The sequence below is a fragment of the Trachurus trachurus genome (genome assembly GCF_905171665.1).
Source record: "Trachurus trachurus genome assembly, chromosome: 16".
In the NCBI taxonomy this organism is placed as follows: Eukaryota; Metazoa; Chordata; class Actinopteri; order Carangiformes; family Carangidae; genus Trachurus; species Trachurus trachurus.
In genome coordinates this window covers 31193784-31217267 of record NC_139902.1, presented here as the reverse complement: position 1 = coordinate 31217267, position 23484 = coordinate 31193784, and the positions used below count along the sequence as shown (strand labels likewise).

The 23484-nt window shown below is 36.7% G+C and overlaps 1 protein-coding gene across 1 annotated transcript in view; it reads right to left on the bottom strand.

Annotated features, from left to right (window-relative positions):
• Window positions 1-23484, bottom strand: part of LOC310999794 (uncharacterized protein) — a 44413-nt gene that overhangs the window by 3279 nt on the left and 17650 nt on the right. Inside the window, exons 13-21 of the mRNA XM_083990360.1 lie at window positions 18698-18742; window positions 11695-11748; window positions 11543-11596; window positions 9914-9967; window positions 4799-4870; window positions 3033-3068; window positions 1462-1506; window positions 1284-1316; window positions 179-325 (exon numbers count right to left, since the gene is read on the bottom strand). Of these exons, the coding sequence (XP_083846486.1) occupies window positions 179-325; window positions 1284-1316; window positions 1462-1506; window positions 3033-3068; window positions 4799-4870; window positions 9914-9967; window positions 11543-11596; window positions 11695-11748; window positions 18698-18742 (540 nt within the window). The remainder of the gene's footprint in view (window positions 1-178; window positions 326-1283; window positions 1317-1461; window positions 1507-3032; window positions 3069-4798; window positions 4871-9913; window positions 9968-11542; window positions 11597-11694; window positions 11749-18697; window positions 18743-23484) is intronic.

Sequence of the window (23484 nt, the reverse complement as noted above, 5' to 3'; positions counted from 1 at the left end):
TGGTGGCTCTTTAAAATGTCAAGTGGGAATTGATGACCACAAAGGGAAAAAAACACACACCAATGATCCTTATTAGATCAATACATTTATCTGCTGCATAATTAATTAGCTGATTGTTTCCACGTTAACCTGGATGTTTTCAGATCTCTGTCGGCCATCTTTAAGGTGTCAGACTCACAGAGGGACCTGAGGCTCCTTTGGGTCCTGGTCGACCTTTGATGCCCGCGTCTCCGAGCGGACCGCGCTCTCCTCTGGTCCCCGGGACGCCGGGCGAACCCACGGGACCGGCGACGCCGTCTCGGCCGAGTCCGCCTTTGGGTCCACGCTGGCGGGGGAGGAAGACGAGTGTGAACATGATTGATGAGAAAATAAGTTGATGTTTATTTCGTTAAAACCAAAAATCTTCATCTTTATTTTACAACTTAAAGGTACATTGTGTAGGAATTACTCCCATCTAGCGTTGCGGTTGTAGATCGCAACCAACTCAATCGTATTTTTCATGCTGCATTCACGTGAAATTGGGCAGACGGCAGACGGACGACAGCCGCTGCACGTAACGGCATAAACAAGCCTCTATGTAAACAAGTGGTCCGTCAGCACGAGGCAAAACAATACACGTGACAATATGTTGTCACAGCGATGTCGTATTGTTTACCTGACCCACGTTTTACCGGCTTTCTCTCCACTTCTGTGAATATCAACATGTGGCCAAATGAATGCAAAACTAAATGTAATATATTAACATTAGTGGTCATGGGAGAGATTAATTGATAAGTCTACAGAGGATTATTCAGATACTTTAACAATTGATTAAAGGTAGCCTACATTGTGTAGGAATTCCTCCCATCTAGCGTTGTGGTTGTATATCGCAAGCAACTCAATCGTATTTTTCATGCTGCATTCACGTGAAATTGGGCAGACGGACGACAGTCGCTACACATAACGGCATATACAATATGTTGTCATGGTGATATCGTATTGTCTACCTGACCCACGTTTTACCGGCTTTCTCTACATTTCTGTGACTAAAATGACATCTGGTTTGTTACCGACGGCCGTCTGCCCGACTGCAGGTGAATGCAGCATCAGTGTAACGCTCCATTCCATGATTACTGGTTAATGAAAAACAGACTGAAGAACCAAATAATCGATTTTCATGAATAGATAACAGGAGAAGTTACACAATGTCCCTTTAAATCTGAACTTGAAGTTTGATACTCAACAAAAATGATTGTGAGTGTGGATTTCTGTGACGTCACGGTGGGAAAAATGTAAATAAATACCTGTCCTTTGTCTCCACGATCGCCAAAGCCGCCCTGATAAAGACAACAACATAAAGAAAAAGGAAGAAGGAGAAAAAGAGGAAGGAATAACCCGTGTGTAAATCCCAACAGAACTGAAAGAGGAAATGATGGAAATCACAGTTTCGTTGCACTTTTGTTTGTAAACATGTGAATTTACCTTTTGGCCTTTTCCTCCCTTCGTGCCCGTCTTCCCTGTCGCCCCCTACAGAGAGAAAAACAAAACAAAAACCCAGACATGTGATGAAGGAGGAACTGCGGTCTCTGAGTCACTGTCATTCACCACAATAATAACAGGTGATGGCGTGTTGTGTGACTCCAGAGTTTTTCTAAATAAACGCCTTGATGCCTTCTAATAAACAAGTCACTGAACTGGACAAACTAGAAGATTAAAGGAAGTCTTGGCTGTAAAAACAGGAAACTCCCATTCAGGGGTTAATGTCGGTCAAAGGATGTTTTGATGTTAACAGAACAACAACAACAGAACAGAAGGTTATTGAATTACAAGAAGCAGCAATAATCAACAGACATTAAAGGGACAGTTCACCCAAAATTCCGTGCAGCACTGCATGTCCATATGACGGTAGCGAACGGAGCTCACTTTTCTTCGTAACAAAAAGACACACCAAAAACATCCAAATACCTCCATGCTGCTCGTATGTAATGTCCCTCTTGTATTGAAGCCCCAACATGAGAAATTGTTCTGAAAAAAATTAAATAAGTCTATATTTTAAGCTTGTTTGTAGCAGAAGCTCCCAGTGTCTCAGTTCACTGCTTTGCCTGTGTCAGCGCAAATCACGCGAGATTTCGGCAGAGCAACACTGGGAGCTTCTGCTACAAACAAGCTTAAAATATAGACTTATTTAATTTTTTTCTCAACAATTTCTCATGTCGGGGCTTCAGTACAAGACGGACATTACAGACAAGCACTATGGAGGTATTTGGATGTTTTTTGGTGTGTCTTTTTGTTTTACGAAGACAGTTGGTATCCATTCACAACCGTTATATGGACATGCACTGCTACGCCGAGACCCCCTGTAACTCAGAGAAGTCACGGAGGACTCTGAAACTTCTCCCAGCCCTTAGTCCACAAAACGAAATTTCAATTTTGGGTGAACTATCCCTTTAAGTTTATAAAGTGGGACTCAGTGATAATAATATTATTATTATACTGTTATCTTTATTATTACGTTACAGCAAAGAGATGAAGGGAAACCATCAGTGTAATGTTTGATATCTGACACTGTCTGAAATGTAACTGACTGAACACAGACAGAGCTGCTCCATTCATGATGGTTTTATATCTATAATACTCATCAGTTTACAGTGTCTGCTCTCAGCTAATAAATAACAAATTAAAAGATGAATTAAATCCAATCTAATCTAATCAGGAGCCTGTGGATCAAGATATGGATGAATGGTAATGTCAATACTCAGCTCTGTTACACAGAGTTAGTTTAAATATTACGGTAAATGTTAATGCTTTGCAGTTTGCACACATCGAGACTTTGTAAGTATGTAAGTGTGGGTGTAGTATAGTAATGTGTCTGCTGCAAACTCATTATAGTTGTTTTTGTTTTTTTGTGGTTGAACGACTCAACCAGTCTTCTCATTAGTCATCTCTCCTGTTTCTCTGAATTGGAGGTTGTTGCAGTAAAATGGTGAAATCTGCAGCTTCAATCAGTCTGGGTTCAAATGAATCACTGGGTTTCTCAGTGTTAATGAACTCACCTTGTCTCCATCAGGTCCTGTCTCACCTTTGGCCCCCTAGAGATAAAAACAAAACATCAACATTACATCATAAGGATGAATCGATGAATCTAGACTTTCTTTACACACCAAATCCAATTTTTCGTAGGCGTTTTTCTAATCCGTCACCCATCAAAAGTAGTTACGCACAGACTCCTTAACACACTGAGTCTGATGCGTTTTATCACCACGCTTCAAACCAAACTGCAGAAAAAGGAGGAGACAAAAGTCGTCATGCAGGACGAAGACGATTGTGTTTCTCCTCTCTCATCGAAAAATACAAAGAGAAAAAGGAAATATTGTGTCCATGTCCATCCAGTCCTGAGAGGACGACAGGAGAGAGCGAGGGACTTATGGGAGCGACACATTAAAAAGAAGACGACCAATTCCCATGATGCTGAACAAACGGCCGACAGGAAGTCCAGGACACTGATGTGAGTGGTCAGACTCGGATGCAAAAGAGACAAAAAAAATGTAATCTCTACCGATAAAATTATTATGTGTACAATTATTATATGTATCCTTTATTTATCCAGGTAAAACTCATTGAGATTAAAAAAAAACTCTTTTATAAGAGCGACCTGGCTAAGAAAGTAGTGCACAAAACAACACCACATAGAATTATACAAACGGTATAAACATTTACAAATTACAACAAGTATAAACATGATCGACTCAACATGAGGTTGAATTTATTTCTGTATGTGCAGCAATTACGGATGAAAAAAAAAAAGCGGACTTGGTGTCCAAAGGTCTTTAAATCTGAGTTTTCTAAATCTGATCATAAATCTAGACTTCTATCTAGACGTCTCAGGGCTGGTTGGACTCTTTAGAATTTTGTCTTATTATTACATCACCTATTTTACCAATTTTTAGGGCCCGAGCGACGATGTCGGCGAAGGCCCTATTGTTTTTAAATGTATTTTTATTTTATTTTGACATGCTGTATTTACACAATATAAATTAAATTAAATATAAGATTTGCAGGAGATGATGATAAATCTAGACTTCTCTTAAAAATGTTTTTTAAATAAAAATGCCCTATTTGACCCATGAATATTCTTGTCTGTTGGTGCGATGTGAATAAAATGGATATTTATTTATTATAAACTCAAGATGATTAAGATTTCCAGAAGTGGAAATGAAGAGAAGAAATGTAGAAATTGTATCATTTAGACAATTATTCAGTATTAAAATTCTTTGCACTTCAAAAAATACCCTCATGTTTCTCACATATTGAACCTTTTACAATAAATGGGAAATAAAAATGAATCATATTTGACTAAGAAAGAAAAAGAGGATGTCACACATCTTACACTGAGTCAGACTTTTACTTCTGACTAAGAGCAGATTAACACTTATTCATTTTCAGCACTTATTTAATTGTAATAATGATGTCCCCATGAAAACATTGATACTCTGTTTTTTCAGTTCCTTCTCAGCTGAACAAAGTGTTATTTATGTATTTCTCTCTATCTCTTCAGGGCCGTCCCCTCGTGTTAAAGAAGAGGAACTTATCTGACCACGAAAATGTCAAAAAACAAAACAATGTTTGACATTTCAACAGGGGAAATTTCTAATTATTCGTTAAACTAAAAACAGTCTGAGTTACATAACAATATGTTATATATTGACGACCTGCACAGAAATAAATCGATAAATGTTAATGTTTTACTCCTGGCAGCTCAGTGTTGCCAGGTTGGACAATCAGAGGTATTGATTGATAACTTCATGTTGTGTGCACAAACCTTTGAGGCCTGCAGACCCTTCACTCCCGGTTTCCCCGGTACTCCAGCGTCTCCTTGCTCTCCTTCTCCTCCCTGTGGAGCAAACAGATGGAAAATCACAATTTTGATTTATTTATGATATAAATGTTCATATAAAATCATTATTGACTAATGTAATTCTTTTTTTTTTTTTACATATATAAAAATTTAAGATTTCACCTGTTAGAAACTGTAACAATTCAATATATTAACATATATTATTTAACTTAAATAGAGACTGATGATGACTAAACACATGTTACTATTTGAAATGAAAATGCATGTTTTTTTAGAATATTTCATGTCATAACTAATGTTGTCAGGTGGTACAACGAATTTAAACCAAAAAATGATAGGTTAAATTAACCAAATGGTTTCTATATGTAATGTGTGTAGTTATTATACTGAATATATGAATTTGTGTATTTGTGTTATTATTTTCCTGTCTTTAAATGTAAAATTGGATGTTAACGATACTTAAAACCTGACCTACAGAATGCAAAAATCTTAAATTATTGTAAAAAAAAACAAAAACAAAACACAATGATAAAATAAGAATGTGTTTATAGACACCCTAAGGGATAGATACCAAAGAAATAACCTTAAAATAAAGATTAGGAATGTCTATATATTTTTATAAATATTTGGTTGCGCCACCTGACATTTTTTTTGCCGTGAAGTTAAAAATACTGTTAAAAAATTAGTTAAACAGTTAGAAAACGTGTTCAATAAATGAGACTTGTTCACATTGTTCTGGACTCAAAAATATGCATTACATCTATACTGAAAATACTTTTAAAAAATACCTTTTTAGAAGCTTTATTTGTCATTGACCCATATATGTTTAGTCCATGTAAATCTGCATGTTTCTGTTTATGCAGGTCTATATTACATAAATATATCTCCATATCAAAAACAGTTTGTTGTTGAAAATTGTAAACAAACTAAATATAACACGTGTATTTTATTTAATATATCATTAATATATATGGTCACAACATCTTAAATCATATGAAAAATCACACATAACACATCATTTTACTTTTTGATTATTGTTGTATATGATTTCTAAGAGTCTAAGAGAGATCTGTTTCTATTTTATAAAAGCAGACAGATTGTCAGGTCAATTTCAGAGTGTCTTATAATAAAAGTTTGCAAAGACACAGAAAAAAACTCTGTCAAAGTGTGAACAGTGTCTCTGTGTCAGTTCAACAGTTATCGGTGAAAACCAGTTGTTAAACAGTTAAACCACAGCGGCAGGTTGGGGAGTAACCGTGCTTCTCCTTCTCATAATCATTCTGCTGCTGCAGCGGTAAAAAACGTTTGCATGATGAGACTTACAAAAACAAAATGATGACTCTGCACGACTCAGATATTTGTCAGGAAACGGAAAAAGAAAGAGCGGAAACAGTCAACAGTCAGTTTCACCGAGGAAACGAGGACAACCCCGAGAAAAATATTCATTGACTTTTGTCTCAAAATGTAAATTCCCATAAAAACAAACTCATTACTTCATTTCAGACTCTTTATGCTGTGGAATATTCAACAACCTCATGTATTTATAATCATTTATTCAATGCATTTAAATTATATTTATACTTACATAGTTTCTCTAGTTTATTATCTATGTGCTGTATTATGTAGTATTTGTGCTGTTTTTTTTCAGTGTGAATGACAGGACAGCAGTCATGAATCTTGACTCAGTCTCATTTTTCTGTCCTCCTCCGACATGATGATTCATATTCAGGGTCTGATCAGATCCCCTGCAGCCCAGAACTGAGCTTTTAATTTCATGCTGAGACAAGAAGGTTATTATTTACATTTAATACGTTATTCATTGTTCTTTTGCCCTGCTTTGTCAACACTAAAACCTTATTGAGTGCACTGTTAACCTTTTCACTGTAAATTTACAGTAATCTACTGGCAGCAGCTTCGCCAGTAAACTACTGTAAAATTACAGTAGTAGTACTGTATTTTAGAATTACAGTATATTACTGTAAATAATTCTACAGTTATTTGCTGTAAATTTACAACATGATACTGATATTTTCCAGTAAATTACTGTATATTTACAGTATTTTAACTGTATTTGAATCTACAGTATGTATCCTGTATTTAATGATAATTACAGAATGTTACTGTAATACTACTACTACTAAAATAAAAAAATAATAATGATAAAGAAATGACAACAGGACAATATTCATTATGCAGCTCCTTTTCAAATATTTATTAAAAATAAAAACAGTGCAACACAAGTAATACTACACAGTGTAGTGTAGAGTGGAGGGGTGAGAAAGGGTCGTGTGTGTGTGTGTGTGTGTGTGTGTGTGTGTGTGTGTGTGTGTGTGTGTGTGTGTGTGTGTGTGTGTGTGTAAGATCAGACAAAGTCCCACTTGAAGCCACTGATCTTCTTGATGAGTGTGCTGACATGCGGATTCACTGATGTTGGCTTCTTTTGGACCATCTTGCCGCTCTTCTTGCTTTGTACCTTCTCACAGCTTGCTTTTGTCCCTCTCTCAGGATTGATGTCAATGCAGCTTCTGAAAAACAATATAGAGAGACAACAATATTTTTCTTTTAGCTGATATCAGTCGAACGGTGTTGTGTGAAGAAAAGTCAATCAAGTCAAGCTCTGTGGTACAGTATGTGAAAAAGAAGCTACCTCTGAATGAATTCCAGCGTGCTCACTGCATCATGTTGATACTGAAGGTTGAAGTTGTAGGAGGAGAAGAAGCCCAAAGGATGTTCCTTCACATAGCACCTCTTTCTATGCTCACTGGACCTAAGAAAAGGATTACAAGTTAGAAACAGTTAATGCAGAAAACACAAAGGACTAAGTTAGACTTACTACATTTCTAAATTAGTAGTTAAAATATCTACCAGCAAATGCAACAGTGTTGTTTTAATGTTAATGTAAACCAATACACAATGCTGAGACTCACTAATTTTAGCTAACTAGAACATTGCAAATACAAAACTTTTCATGGCTCTTTTTATCTGGACATAGGCACACAAAGCACTATGCTACGTTACTACGTTATCTTCCAGCAAAAGCAAGTGTTGTTTTAATGCTGCTATAAGCTGAGACAAAATGCTGCTGACATGTTCTAAGTTTAGCTAGCTTGCAAAAACATTTCAACAGTTTTGTTCTAACACCGTTCTAAATGGCAGAAAATTAAAATGGAGAAATCCTCAAATCCTCCTCCTAGTCAAAAAAAAAAAGATGAATTAATGCAAACTTACTCAGTGGAGGACGTCAGGCAGCTCCGGACATCTGTGACAAAAGGCTGAGCAGGTTGTCCTGTCTTGCTGTGTCAGTTGATTTTCAAATTTTAGTTCCCGCACTTTCCTTTCACCTTCCCATGATGCTCAGCTGTTTACAGTAAAGTTTACAGTATAATCCTGTAAAAATGGCATTCTCTTAAAGTGCGGTAATTACCTGTAAAACAATTTTTTTTCTCCCAGATTGCATTGCAGTTTACAGTATGATACTGTATAACAGTTTTACAGTAAAATACTGTTCAGATTTAACTGTAAATTTACATCAAAGTGTTACAGTGTGCTTTCCACTGAAACCACACAGCTGCCTCTTTGTTTAAACTGTTAAGTGAAACATTGTTCCATTTTTTTCTCACTCATGCTTTTATTACCGTATTGGATTACCGGGGATTCCCTCTTAACCAGACTTTGTTCTTGATAAAAAAGCGGTGATTTACTGTCTGGTTAACTTTACTACTATGTGTCGCACCACATGAAAAAACCCCCATGTGCAGATGCAAACTAAGCCTCATGGGACTTTCCAGAGACTGTTTAAGAAGCAAACATCAACATCTGGAATGATGCAGCTCCTCTAGAGTGCGGAAGAGAGAGACGTTACAAAAACAGGAAAAACTTTATTCATCCAAACCGTTTAGTTTCTATTTTTACACACCTCAGGAATCTGATTCATAATTTGTTTCCTGTTTCCTGTCTGGAGTTTTTTTTTTTTTTTTCAGGAAAGATACCGATAGTTATTAGTAACTAATCAAGGAAACAGATATTCATTTGCAATAAAAATTAACATTTTGGTGTAAAAATGTAAAAATTACACCTGAGATTATACACTAGATACTGTTGGTTTGTTTTTGTACACTGTAAAAAATCTGTGATTAAAAATACCTCACATTTATTTTATTGGATAAAAACCACTGATGCTGATTATCGTTAAAATGCAAAATATAATTGGCCATGATGATAATCAGTTGATCATGAGATAAAACTAGAAAGAATTATATATAATTTACAGAGAGAATGTTTTGAGATGTTTTGTTTTGCTTGTTCCTAATCGATCCTGCAGAACCACTGGACCGGTTTAGTGAATTTATTAGTTTCATACATGGAGAAAATAAGATTCATGTTGAGTGGCTCTGTAGATAATTTTTTTTAAAACACGGCAGCCATTTCTGACCGACATGGAAACACTAATGCTGCATTCACGTGGAATCAGGCGGACGGCAAACTGGATGTCATTTTAGTGGACGAGAGCAACGTAAACGACAATGCCGTCCAAAGTTGAAATATTCTAACTTTGCAATGCAATATTAAGAGAAATCAACATTTTAGAGCCATATATGTTTAGCTATGAAAATAATATTTAGTAATACACAATAATTTAATGTAAATAAATACTGTGTGATCTCCCATAATTCAACTCAAATCATACAATAAACAGGGCTGTAACCACGATTACCATGTGATCTGCAGGACCTTGCCATTTATGGTATTTTGACTGTGTATATATTCTTCTATTGATTACTGCTTTATCCATACTGTTTTGTTTTTCTTTTTGTTTCTGTGTTTTTGCTCAGTTTCTCATTCATCTGCTTGTTATGTGGATGGGACTGTCTGTCAGAATGATTCAATAAAAACTTTCTCTGGAACTGATTCAGAATGAGGATAATAAACATCAGAAGGGTTTGGTTCATCAAAGCCTTTATAATCTTCTTACAGCAAAGAGTTTCATCATCACATCTTCAGCCAATCAGCTTCTTCCTCCTTGTCCTCCTACGCTTTCTCAGGAATCAAACCTGTGATTAAACATGATGAAACACTCACCACAGCGCCCACTCTGCCCCGAGGACCTTTCACACCACGGTCGCCTTTGCCGCCCTGCAGAAATAAAATAAAAAACAGATGTCACACACATGTGATACAGATGTTTCAGCGGCTGTGGTAGACGAGGTAGAGCAGGAGGTCGGTGGTTGAACCTCGAATGAACTGTTATGTACGTTTTATTTCTGTGTATAATAAAAGCTTTTTCGATATTGCACCTTTAAATCTTAGATTATAAAGTAAATAGGACTGGAAAAAAAAGCCTTTATAATAAAAGCAGCAAAAGGACAAGAAAAAGGCAACATCACACTGTAAAAAAAAATTGTGTAAAAAATTTTCTGGCTGCAGGAATGCTGGAAAATGTTCATTAAAAAAGTGAAAAATCCTGTAAAATTATAAACTAATTATTATTATTATCATTTTTTTTTTTACAGGTTTTCTTTGTTAAAATTAAACGGCTCTGTCGCCTTATTTTTTTGGCAATTTTAATACAATAATTCTGTCATCTTAAAATACAGAGGAAACACTATTAAGTAAAATTCAAACGTTTTTTCGTTTTTTAAAAATGTGTAGTTTATTTAAATGTAAAGAATGTTTTTAATCTTAGAAGAGTTTTTCATTTTTTTAACAAACATTTAATGTTTTTTATGATATTTTTTACAGTGCAGTGTGTATTACTATTAACAGCAAGGGCAAAAATGAAACTGAACTGATGTTTGCTCACTGTCTGTTTGATAGAGAGGCAGTGATTTATTATTATTATTTAAAGGTGCAGTTCGTTTATTATTAATTAGTTTCAATATTCCTGGACCCTGAACCCGGAAATGTACTGTATAGTTTTTATAGTTTTATAGATCTAAATGTCGGCAGAGATGTTAAGCCATTGTATGAAAAAAAAACCCCGGCTTGTGACAGTTGTAAAACATTTATATTGTACAGTAGGGCCTACTTCCCCATGAGTCACATCCAGATTAAACAGAACCAGGATAAACAGAAAATCAACGGATGTGTCTTTCCACAGAAACATTTTTATCTTTGTTTGGACTACAATCAATGTCTATAATTGACTCATTTCCCACGATTCATTTCATTTCCCAGGAGTATAGGCCTACAATGTTCACAAGAAGCACAACTGACAACTGAAGTGGGTGGGGTGTTATCAGATGAAGAAAAAGTCCCAGAACTAAACGTCCAATCAGGGAGCTCTGAATTTGTTTCATTTTGAAATCTGACTTATCATCTGATGCAACTCAATGCAGCAGCTGAGGCTCATGGGTAATGTAGTATTCAGTGCTATTCCACAGACATCAGACATTAAAACTGAACTATAATATTCAACAAACCTTTGTTTAATACTAGGCAAGGCAAGGCATCTTTATTTATATAGCGGATTTCATACCAAAGCAACTCAATGTGCTTTACATAAAGACAAAACATTAAAAAAAGAAGCATAAGACAGAATAAAAACAAACAAAACATTAAAAAAAGAGTTAAAAGCAAGAGCAAATAAAAGTAAAATAAAAGAAAATAGATAAAGTTTTTTAAGTTCTCAGCTATAAGCACGTGAAAAGAGAAATGTTTTACTAATAAATGTTTTATCTACACATCTGTTTGTGTTTGTGTTTGTGTTACCTTGGGTCCAAACAGCCCCGGTTCTCCCATCAGCCCCGGGACTCCTATTGGACCCTGAGGAGACGAACAAACAGCGAGGACACGCGGACGGTTAAATACAGATAATCACTGAGTTTGTTGTACAATAATAATAAATCTATAAATCAGTTTACATCTTCTCCAGGGTCGCCATCGCTGCCGGGCTCGCCGTCGAATCCTTTACCGCCCTGAGAGAGAAAGACAGAAACACACACACACACACAAAGAAAGGGCATTAGGAAGTTCACTATAATAAAGTCATCATGTGTTTTGTGTGTTTTTCTTGTGATCTCTTGTGAAAACGTGAAATGTGTGATATTTTCCTCCTGATCGGCACCATCGTGTTAGTGTGAGTCACAGTCACTCTATGTTTCAGTGAAAACTAATAAAAACATCTGTCAACACATCTGCTAAATTGATAATACTTCATTTATAAATGCTAAATCCATCATTTATTAACCTTTATTACTTGTCTGCAACGGGGTTTGAAAACACATTATAGATTATTGTATTAATCTAAAAATTGTGCTTTTATTGCGATATGGATCCCCCTTGGGTCTGAAATAAAGAAATGAATGAATGAAAACTACAGATTTCATATCAATGTATGGATGAATACTTTATAAATGATGAATCGAGGGGAATAATAATAGCTACTGAAGTTGCTAGCATTTTGATTTATTTAGCCCATACAGATTTTAAAAATTATTTATTTTATTTTATTTTTTTTTTTTTTCTTCTTTACATCAGAGAACGCATCAGCAAGACAACAGCTTGTTGGCCGTATTAAGTGCTCCATTATAAGACAAAACCATGCAGATTTTAATGTGGGACAATGGGAGCAGAAATTGGGTAACCCTTTAATTTACAGGTAGTTTATTATGTAATAATGTAAAGAAATAGCCTAGAAATAACAATTAATTACCTAGTATTGATGTCAAGAAATAACAGTCAGTTTCATCGACTTTTTTGGGAAAGGCCAGAATTTTTCTTGTTGTAATTGACCGTTATTTCTGGGCTATTTCTACAATTCTTTGGCTATATTTCTCAACATTACTACGAAATTGACCGTTATTTCTAGGGTATTTCTATTTATTAAGACAAAATTTATTGTTATTTCTAGGCTATTTCTTGACATTATCACATCATAATTAACGGCCTGTAAATTAAAGGGTTACCAGGAATGGTTATATGTCATTGTAAATCATGTCATCTGTGCTTTTTGTGCTCAACATGGTCAGAGTTGATTAAACTACATCCGATCAGCTGTTCTGAAACGGGATTTGACTGAAAATGAAAGAATTCACAAAACAAACATTAATTGTACTCAAACTAATTGTTTCCTGTGAGATAAAATCTAACCGCTTCTTTTTTTTGTGGTTTCCTTGGTTTACTTTTCACTCAACAAACACAAACTTGTCCAATGAGTCACTTCCACTTCCTTTATGGTGGATTAATTGTTCATGCTACTGTTGGTGGGGTGTGTCACGTTCTGAGTCAGTTCTATATAAATAAGAACGACCTGACTTGACTTGTGTGTTTTAAGGAGCACTTTCACACCGATCTGGTCTGGACTGGACTAACGGACAAAAAGCTCCCCTTTTGTAGCTTTACAGTAACAAACAAGTAGTAAAGCATTAGTGTTGACTTGACATATCGTAAATTCTTGAAAAAAGCAGAGTCTCAAACAGACTCCAGTCTCCTGTACTGGGCCGGGTCTGGCTACAGGTTTGAGCAAATAAAAGCTCAAGAGTCTCAATTATTAGAAGCTTCTTTCTATTTTCTGCAAAGTTGTGTTGTGAATGTACAAAACCCTAACCCTACTCTTTTAAACAGTAACAACAGAACCATTGGAGAGGATTTTCCATCTTTGCTGAGCATAAGCAGGGCCGGCCCTAGGATGTTGGTGGCCCCCTAAACAAGATTTTTGTTTGTGGCCCTGCACTCTAAGCGCAAACACCAAATCACTGGTTAAAACTGAATACAGACAGGATGTTTATGCCCTCTGAGGTTTGAGGCCATTTTCTCGACTTTTACATATTTTCTTAAATGTATCTTTTTAAGATACTTGCAGATGTAACAATACTCAAGTGTTTTGTCTAAATATTAGAACCTCCGCTGTAAGCACACTGAGGCCAGTTTGTCCTAGAACACTGTAGAAAGAAATAATTTAGGCCAAATGCTGGAAATTTGAGGTCTGCTTTTTGAAAAATGTAAAATCCCTTGTGAAAACACTCCTTCAGTCATGAGAATGAACTGTTTTGGTGCTTGAAATAGGATATGAATACAGTAATAGATATAAGTGTAGAAAACCAGTCTAAAATGAAAAAGATTGTTTTTTGAGCACAAATGTTGTCATTCTGCCGTTCTATTGTCACCAAATGTCTCAAATGTGAGATAAAAGAAGCTGAATATTGACTTCACATTACATATAAAGCTCATAGCGTGCGTTCAGACCTCAGGATGTTTAAATGACTTGAATGAACCCCGGTACCTTTCTGATCATGTGGCCCCCCACCTAACGGCTGTGGACCTAAACAACCGCATAGAGAGTGTTTATGCCAGCGGCCGGCCCTGAGCATAAGATTTGTTCTAAATTAAATAAAAGCCTGAAAACATTTTAGAGATGTAATTGCAATACCGTGAGATACCTAGTCTCAACAAAAAAAAAAGTAATGACTAAAAAACAAGAAATATTGTACAGAAGATTATCATGTTTTTCAGATACACATAATCCTTTCACGAGACAGATGTCAGAAGGTCGATTTTGCAGAACGACCTTAAAACAGACAATGGTGGCATGGAACAAATTACCACTTTTTGTTTTCGATGAGGAAGTTTATAAAGTCAAAATCCAAATCAATTTAATATAACTAATGAGGCGTGACAATCAGAAGTATCAGTAACTGTGGATGTGTCAGATCTTTGACCAGTCAATGAGAAGAAGTGGAATAACCAATGCACATATGATATCTAGAATCTAGATTCTAGTTTTCTATGATTCAAAATTAATGCAAAACTCCTAAAAAAACAATTTTTTTTAAACGTGTTTTTTTCTTGTCCCAGCCATCAGGTCTTTGTTGATTGGTTCACACTGAATGTACTTTTTAAAAATGTTTATTTTATATTTTAGCCAAATGCTAAGCTAATGTGTATAAAGCCGATTTGTTTTATTCTTTTTTTATTGCACTTAGTCGAATTAGTTTTGAATACATTTGATCAGATGTGCAAATCCAAGTGGGATTTTGTTTAATTTTATTGGACTAAAGATCCAAAGTATATTTTTGATCTTAAAGTGTTGTAATCTGTTTGTTTTTTTTTTTTGGGGGGGGGGGGGATCCTAATACAATTTTGTGTCACAATACAACATCGTTTATTACTTTATTGATAATAACAGACAAAAATGTTGGGTTTAAATTAGGTTACAGATAAATCAGATCAAATCTATTTCAAATTAAGAATCCTTTTGAATCAATTTTGACAAAAAAAAAAAGTGAATTTGTGCACCTGTATCACAGGTTTATCAGGATTGTTTCATGCAGCAGCTTTAGACCCAGGTGATGCAACAGATAATTCATTCTGCATCAGACTTTGAATGGTTTTGTCTAAAAGTGTGCAAAGAATGACAGTGTAAGAGTGAAACCATGCTCTGCTCTATCTACTTTCATTGTATTGCACTTCTGTCACTTATTAACTCAGTATATTTATCTCAGGTTTTTGATTTGAGACATAACATAACTGGGCCATAAACTAAACATGTCTGAACTTTGACATACATTTACAGTAAGAAGAAAAGAAAGAAAAGAAATGTGAGTTACTTTAAGATAAGTAAGACATTTCTGAAAAGTAAAACTCAGTGTGAAACATTCAGATGACTATACTACATATTTTCCCACAGACCTAAATGAGACAGAAAACTTCAGAAAATGTCAGAAACTAATCCTTGTAGTTCATCATTCAGTATCTGTGTTGTGCATGATTTAACTCACTCGCGCCATGACTCACACTCTGCTCTATCACTTTCACTTCCTGGTTGTGGCAACGACCCAGTGGTGAACGTGTGAATGATCTTTAGGTGTTTTCTTTTCTTATAACTGAAAGTTCAATTGGGGAAATTGGGGAATTCTTAATTGTGAAAGTTAAAATCAAGAAATCATGTGGTGAATGTTGATAAAGAAAAAAAAAAGTCTTGCAATTTTAAAACTGCACCATGAATCAGTGACATATGACACTCACAGTGACTCTTCCTGTTGATATGGAAGGTCAGATGTGTCATGTTTTTATAAGAGTCACAGGTTCATCTGCTGATCAAAACTCAAACTCAAAACCAAGTGATGTGTATTTCATATGACAATGATCATTAAATAATTATTAATAAATCTAAGCTCGTTCTGTCCGGGTCTGAAACAAACTGTTTTTCCTTTTAACACAAGGGGCGGGGGGTGAACAAATAAAATAACATGCTTGTCCTGTCTGGGCTTCCGTACCATGACGAGGTCCAGCATAGAAAAATTCCTAGACACAATTCCAAAATAAAAGCATGAGCTTATTTTTTTTACTAAAAACTTTACTTGAGGGTAAAAGTATTCAGACATTAAACAAAGACCTGGTTACAGTTGAGTAGCCTACTGATGTTCTGTACTCATGAATAATCCAGCTGCCTCCACAACACACTTGAGAATTATTTGGACCAACTATTATTAGCGACACGCCTCAGATCAACAACTAACCTCACACTGCAACAATAAACGTGCATGTGTTTGGACTGAAGGAGGAAGCTGGAGAACCTGCAGAGAACCTACAGAGAAAATGAAATACCCAAACTGGAACAACCTCTGTGGTGTAAACACAGACCAGGAAACTTCATGGTAACCCACTTGGTAGATTTTGGTTTTTCCTGTGTACGAGGGAGTGTTTTTATCTGTTTGTGGCGCACAACAACAAATATGTGTCACAGGACTGTTTTAAAATCCACCACATCTCCCTCATGTGGAGTGTGAGCTCATCCTGTGAGGGCGGAGGTGAACTCTCGCTCTGGTACTGTATTTGAGGTCAGTTTTCAAACAGGTCATTGGCCTGGATGTGATTATGATTAACAATGTTGAGTGCTTCATACCTCACCGTTAGTTGTTATAATGGTAACACTTTACAATAAGGGTCCCTTAGTTAGTACATTATTAAGCATTAATATATAAACTAATGTGTTAATTAATGCTGAGTAATGCATACATAATAATAACTAATTACATTATTCAACTTTTATTATTACTTAATAATTTATTAACTAACTTTTAGTAGTAAACATTAATTAACTGCTTACTAATAGGCTACATTAATTAATGTGTTTCCTAATCCTAAGTAATACATAATATTGATTGTTAATATATCTGTAAACAGTTAATTCATGCTTAATAATGTACTAACTAACATTAATTAAGGGACCCTTATTGTAAAGTGTTACCGTTATAATTATAAATCTGTTGTATGTCCAGTGGATTCATGTCTTTGTGTTATTTTATTTATGATGTAAAAGTTGGTAGAAAAACATGGTGGAAGAAGAGCTTTGACAATCACCGGGTGTTCTCACAGATTGTTTATTTACTTTTATAAAACGGAAAGGTGAAATCCGGCAATCTGATTGGTTGTATTGAGCATATACCACGGCTACTATTCTAAAGGCTTATCACAGCGTAGGCTATCACTCCACGTTGGAAGTTGTTGTCATGTATTCATGTATTGAGACAGTCTGTGTTTTTACACTGTTAAAAAATGGACTAAAGTAGTTGAATTCACATGTTTAAGGTGAACTTTCACCTCAGTAGAGGGTTAACAATGGTAGAGGGGACTGAGCAGTGACTTTCACCTGAAAAAAAGCTGAGGAAAAGACGAGATGCAGAGCTAACTTGGGTGGGACTATTTTTTCACAGTGAGGCTATTTTATTGGATAATAGGCCTATGTATTTCTGGTTGAATAAAACTACATGAAATGGATTGCGTATCCCTCTTTCATATTGTCATTATTGGTAACCGTTTTATAAAAGCAATATATCATAACCCTAACCCTATAGCCTATCTTAAGTGTATTACATTGTAAATATGTTTGTAAGCATTTATGTAGTATTTGATGGTGAATATAGTTCCCGATCAGTGGAGAATGGGGGAGAATTAAATAAGTTTATGCTTCTTCCTTCTCCTTTGTTATTTATATTATTTTCTGTTGTCTTAACTGTTTTGATGTGACTTTTCTTTTTTTATTGTATTGTTTACCTATGTTCATTCTTTCATTCATAGACTCGTTGTGTGATGCAACCCACATTAGGACTTTCTGATGTCTGATTTCATTTCCAGAGAAACCATAGAGCTGTGATGACTGTTACACTGACTCATACAACATTCCCAAGTACTTCACTGGAGATCACTGGAATGTAAAACCTCCATTTATAGTGTGTGTGTGAACTGAAATGTAACGGTACTTATTGTATTGTTGCTATACGGCTCTATGCGCACTTTTGCCCAAGACAAATTTCCCCTTTTGGGGACAATAAAGTTTATCTATCTATCTATCTATCTATCTATCTATCTATCTATCTATCTATCTATCTATCTATCTATCTATCTATCTATCTATCTATCTATCTATCTATCTATCCATCCCCCTCTCTGTGTCTTTCTTTCTTTCTTTCTTTCTTTCTTTCTTTCTTTCTTTCTTTCTTTCTTTCTACCCCTCTCTCTCTCTCTTCTTCTTCTTTCTCTTTCTCTGTCTTTTTACTTCCTTCTTTCTTTCTTTCTTTCTTTCTTTCTTTCTTTCTTTCTATCTATCTATCTATCTATCTATCTATCTATCTATCTATCTATCTATCTATCTATCTATCTATCTATCTATCTATCTATCTATCTATCTATCTATCTATCTATCTCCCTATCTCCCTATCTCCCTAACCCATTATTAAAAAGTCTCACATTTTAGGATAAATGAGCAAGTGTGTGTGTGTGTGTGTGTGTGTGTGTGTGTGTGTGGGGTGTTCATCATTGGGAAACTAAAGTGATACTCATACACCCACACACCCACTCATACACTGAGGTATGTGAACTGAGAACTCCCCCACACTCCCCCCCATGAAGCATCATCATCAGTACCTTTCCACCGGTTGGTCCGAAGCCTCCCTGTTGTCCTGGATAACCCTGCACGAGACAAAAACAGAAAAACAGAGATTATAATCTGGTCAGATTATTATCAGAGGGAAAAAAAAAACCAACATGTCTCTGGAAAAATTTGTTGAAGCAGCAACTTTGGAAACTGCACGAGTTATTATTGTAATCCCAGAGTAAAAGTACAGAGGAAGGAAGTGACACTCCTTTCACTTCCTCATATTGAAGCTTTCAGTTCACTATGGGACAGGTTCAGAGTGATGTCATCCACTGGTACGTAGATGGAACAAAAATGATAAAATAACGTCACTGAATAGTTCTGCTAATGTCATGGTTTGTCTTGTAACGTAGGTAGGTGGGCAGATTGGTAAAATAGGTCATGTCAGGTAGATGGGTAACCAGGTAGGTTGGTTGGTTGGTAGGTAGGAAGCTAGATAGATAGATAGATAGATAGATAGATAGATAGATAGATAGATAGATAGATAGATAGATAGATAGATAGATAGATAGATAGATAGATAGATAGATAGATAGATAGATAGATAGATAGATAGATAGATAGATAGATAGATAGATAAGTAGGTTAGTAGCAAGGTAGTTAGGTAAACAAGGGAGTGGCCAGGTAGGTTGGTAGGCAAGTGAGTAAATTGGTAGTTAGGTATGTTGCTAGGCAGGTAGGTGTAGGAAAGTAGGTAGATAGGTATGCAAGGGATGGCAAGTTTATTTGTATAGCCCATTTTAAAGAATCAGTTTGTCTCAAAGGGCTTTAAATAGCATCTAAGTAGATAGGTACTGTAGATAAGTAGGTAAATTGGTAGGCAGGTAGATAGGTAGGTAGGTAGATCGGTCAGTAAGTAGGTTTAGTTTAGTTTTAGTTTATTTATTTATTTCATTCATTTATCAAGCATAAAAACAAAAAATAAAATAAACAGTGACAATACTGTAACTCTTGAATGAAAGGGGGTAGAAAGAAGCGAACTTATATTGTCTACCCCTTGTTACAAAGAATTAATTCACAAATTAGATACCTACATCCAAGCAGTAGGTAGGTTAGCAGGTAGGTAGCTATAGATAGCCTAAGCAATATGTAGGTAATTTGGTAGGTACGTAGGTAAGCAAATAGATTAGTAGTTAGGTAGCTAAGTAGATAAGTAATAGGTAGGTCATTGGGTAGGTTGCTAGGTAGGTGGTAGGTAGGTAGGTAGGTAAACAGGTATATTAGTAGTTACGTAGCTAAGTAGATAGGTCATTGGGTAGATGGGCAGCTAGGAAGGTAGGTGGTAAGTCAGTAGGCAGGTAGATAGGTAGGTATGCTGCTAGGTAGATAGACCATTGGTAGACATGTAGGAAAGTAAGTAGACGGGCAGATAGATACTGCAGATATGTAGGTAGGTCATTAGGTAGGTGGGTAGCTAGATGGGTAAGTAGGTAGGTATTTAAGTAAGCTGGGAGCCAGGTAGGTAGTCAGAAAAGTAGATAGGTAGGTCATTCGTTTGTAAAGTCTGTAGGCAGGTAGACAGGTAGGTTGCTAGGTAGCTACTAAAGTGTTTGGGAGGCAGGGGCGATTGCTCTAAGACTGCAAGAAAAGCTGCTTCCTCTAAAACATCCAAAAATAAATTGAATATGAACTGTTGTGTTTACATTTCATTGACTAAAAATGCATTAAAAACGAGTTTGTTGAGAATCAGCTCATACGTTCCTGTAATGTCTCAGTGCATTAGACCTGTTGAAGCTCAATGTCCATGGGCTTCAATGGGGCAGCAGAGAAACTAGACAGTCATTGGATTAACTCTGCGATGTTGTCAGCGTCTCTTGGAGGGAATGGAGCAGTGGACGCTGGGCTTCTGCATGATGATTGGAGAATCCATCTAAAGGCTGAATCCCCTTTTTGATTGACAATGGTTTTGAAACATTACACTGGCACCAAAGGATTGTCGAGTTCAGTCCCATTGCGGATTTTGTGAGTGAAGTCGAGAGACAAACTGCAGCTAATTTCATGGTATTTGCTTGACGATATAGAACATTTCCATTGTACATATCATTCACTGTAAATAAACACAATCATAGCATAGATTTCTTTCAGTTTAACATAATTCTCACATATCTTTGTTCAAGTTTGATGTAGTTTCGTTAGATCGCATTCTTTCATACTGCAGGATAGGTCGTGGGATGGGCCATAAATAAATGGGCCAATTTTTTGATGTAGGCCAAAACATGGGCTTCCCTAGCCTCGTAAACCAGCCGCTCCCGGAAATGCAATTCATTTCATTTCTCAGGAGAGTCTGGCCTCATCCCCGTTGTAAGCGTTTGGCCTGAAACCCTCAGAAGGCCGAGCCAATCTGCGTCGCCGCTGTGATTGACACAGCACGTTGGCCAATCAGGGACCAACATGGTGCAAAGCCCCGTCACTACACCAACTTGCTGATTGGCTGAATGGGGTTGTCTGTCAACGCTACTACTCCCACCCAGCTCCCGCCCAGCCCAAACGCTTACAGGGGGAATGAGGCCAGACTCTCCGAGAAATGAAATGAAATGCATTTCCGCGAGAGGCTGGTTTACGAGGCTAGGGCTTCCCCTCTTTGAAAGATCATCAGCCGCCACTGGTGGGAGAGTTTTGTTTTTCGGAATATCAGCCTGTGCATATTCTCATTCGTCCAGGTCGCAGTATCTCAAAGGAATTTTCAATCGAAAGCAACTGGACTTGGTTATTTGTCTCGGAAGACGTTAAACCTCTCATCAGTTCATGCTCGCATCTGACCAGGCTGGGACTAGTCCAACTCAAATGCAGCGATTTCCTCTTCTACCTCTTATCAGAAGGAAAGCGGTAGAAGGACAATTGCGAGGTTTGATTGATTGATTGATTGATTGATTGATCATATTGTGCTACCTACTGCTGTAACATGTTATGTCAAAATGTCATAAGTAAAAGAATGCTATATCAAAATGTAAAAAAAGAAAAAACAAACGAAAATATTATGATATGATCTGCACACTACCTACTGCTGTAACATGTTATGTCAAATGTCATAAGTAAAAGAATGTTATATCAAAATGTAAAAAAGCAAAAACAAAAGAAAAAGATTATGATATGATCTGATTATGAAAAAGATTTTATTCTGTGGGTAATGGGGGCGGGACTAGATAAGCTTTTGCTTCTCCCGCTTTCCCTTTCGGCCATGTGTATGTATTACTCGAACTAAGATGAAGTGTGATGATGATGATTTAAATTGACATGCCCGAAATAAACAAATTGATTGATTGATTGATTGATTGATATTAATTTCAAACCGAACAAAAATTATATCTCACATAGAACAAGAAAAACGTCCTTTTGAACTTGGATCTGTTAATACAGCGAAGGACACAGCACTGCCACTGCAGCATGTTTGAAAGTCTTGTTTGATTTTTTTTTTGGACCCGGAGCGTGTGGACATCAAGACTTCACAAGCGGATAGGTACATGCAGGAAGGTAAGTAGGTAGGTAGGTCATTAAAAGAATAGTTCACCCAAAATTCAAATTGCACTCCTTATCTACTCACCCTCATGTCGACTAAGGGCTGGGAGAAGTTTCAGAGTTCTCCGTGGGCCTGTGCATATTCTCATTTGTCCAGGTCATAGTATTTCAAAGGAGGTTAAATCGAAAGCAACTGGACTTAGTTATTTGTCTAGGAAGACGTTTCACCTCTCATCCAAGAGGCTTCATCAGTTCATGTAGCATCTGACCAGGCTGGGACTGGTCCAACTAACTGGTGTGGAGAGACCCAGTATTTAACCTCTGTGTGGGCGTTCACAAGGCTGATGATGTCACTGGTTCCCTTTTGTGCTAAGACAGTCGTTAAAATGACTGTATTTGATGGAAAGTTGGTTTTGACTTCGTTAGTGCCCTATGTTGTTATAACGACAGTCGTTGGAGTCACTTGCCACTTGTGAACAGTGGTTGTTCTTTGAGGCTAGATGGTTGAGTCTCCTGGGAAGGGATGAAAGGGCAGCATTGTAAATTGGAGATAGGTGGTGTCTCAGACCTCCTCCCCTGTTGAGGGAAGGTTTTTCTACTTTTACAAATATGGCTTCTTTAACTCCTCTTTCATCTGTCCTCTCTGTCTAGGATGTGGACATTGCTGTCCTCAAAGGAGTGGGCTTTCTCCTTGAGATGTAAATGGACAGCAGAGTCCAGGCCTGAGGAGTTTGCTCTCCTGTGTTGGGCCATGCGTTTATGCAGTGGTTGTTTTGTTTTGTTTCTCCAATGTAGAGGTCTTTGCATTCCTCGCTGCATTGGACTGCATACACCAGATTGCTTTTGTGGGTGTGTGGTGTTCTGTCTTTGGGATGTACCAGTCTCTGTGTCTGAGTGTGTTGCTGGGTTTGAAATACACAGGGATACGGTGTTTGACGGTGTTTTTTACTGACGCCGGCGCAAATCGCAAGATTTGGAGGGACCAAGAAGAGGAGCTTCCGCTGCAAACAAGCTTGAATTATAGACTTATTTAATTTTTTCGGAACAATTTCTCCTGTTGGGGCTTCAATACAAGACGGACATTACATACGAGCAGCATGGAGGTATTTGGATGTTTTTTGGTGTGTCTTTTTGTTACGAAGACAGTTGGTATCCATTTGCAACCGTTATATGGACATGCACTGCTACGTCGAGACCCCCTGTAACTCAGAGAAGCCACGGAGGACTCTGAAACTTCTCCCAGCCCTTAGTCCACATGAGGGGGAGGAGATAATGATGAAGAAATTTCAATTTTGAGTGAACTATTCCTTTAAGAAGAAAA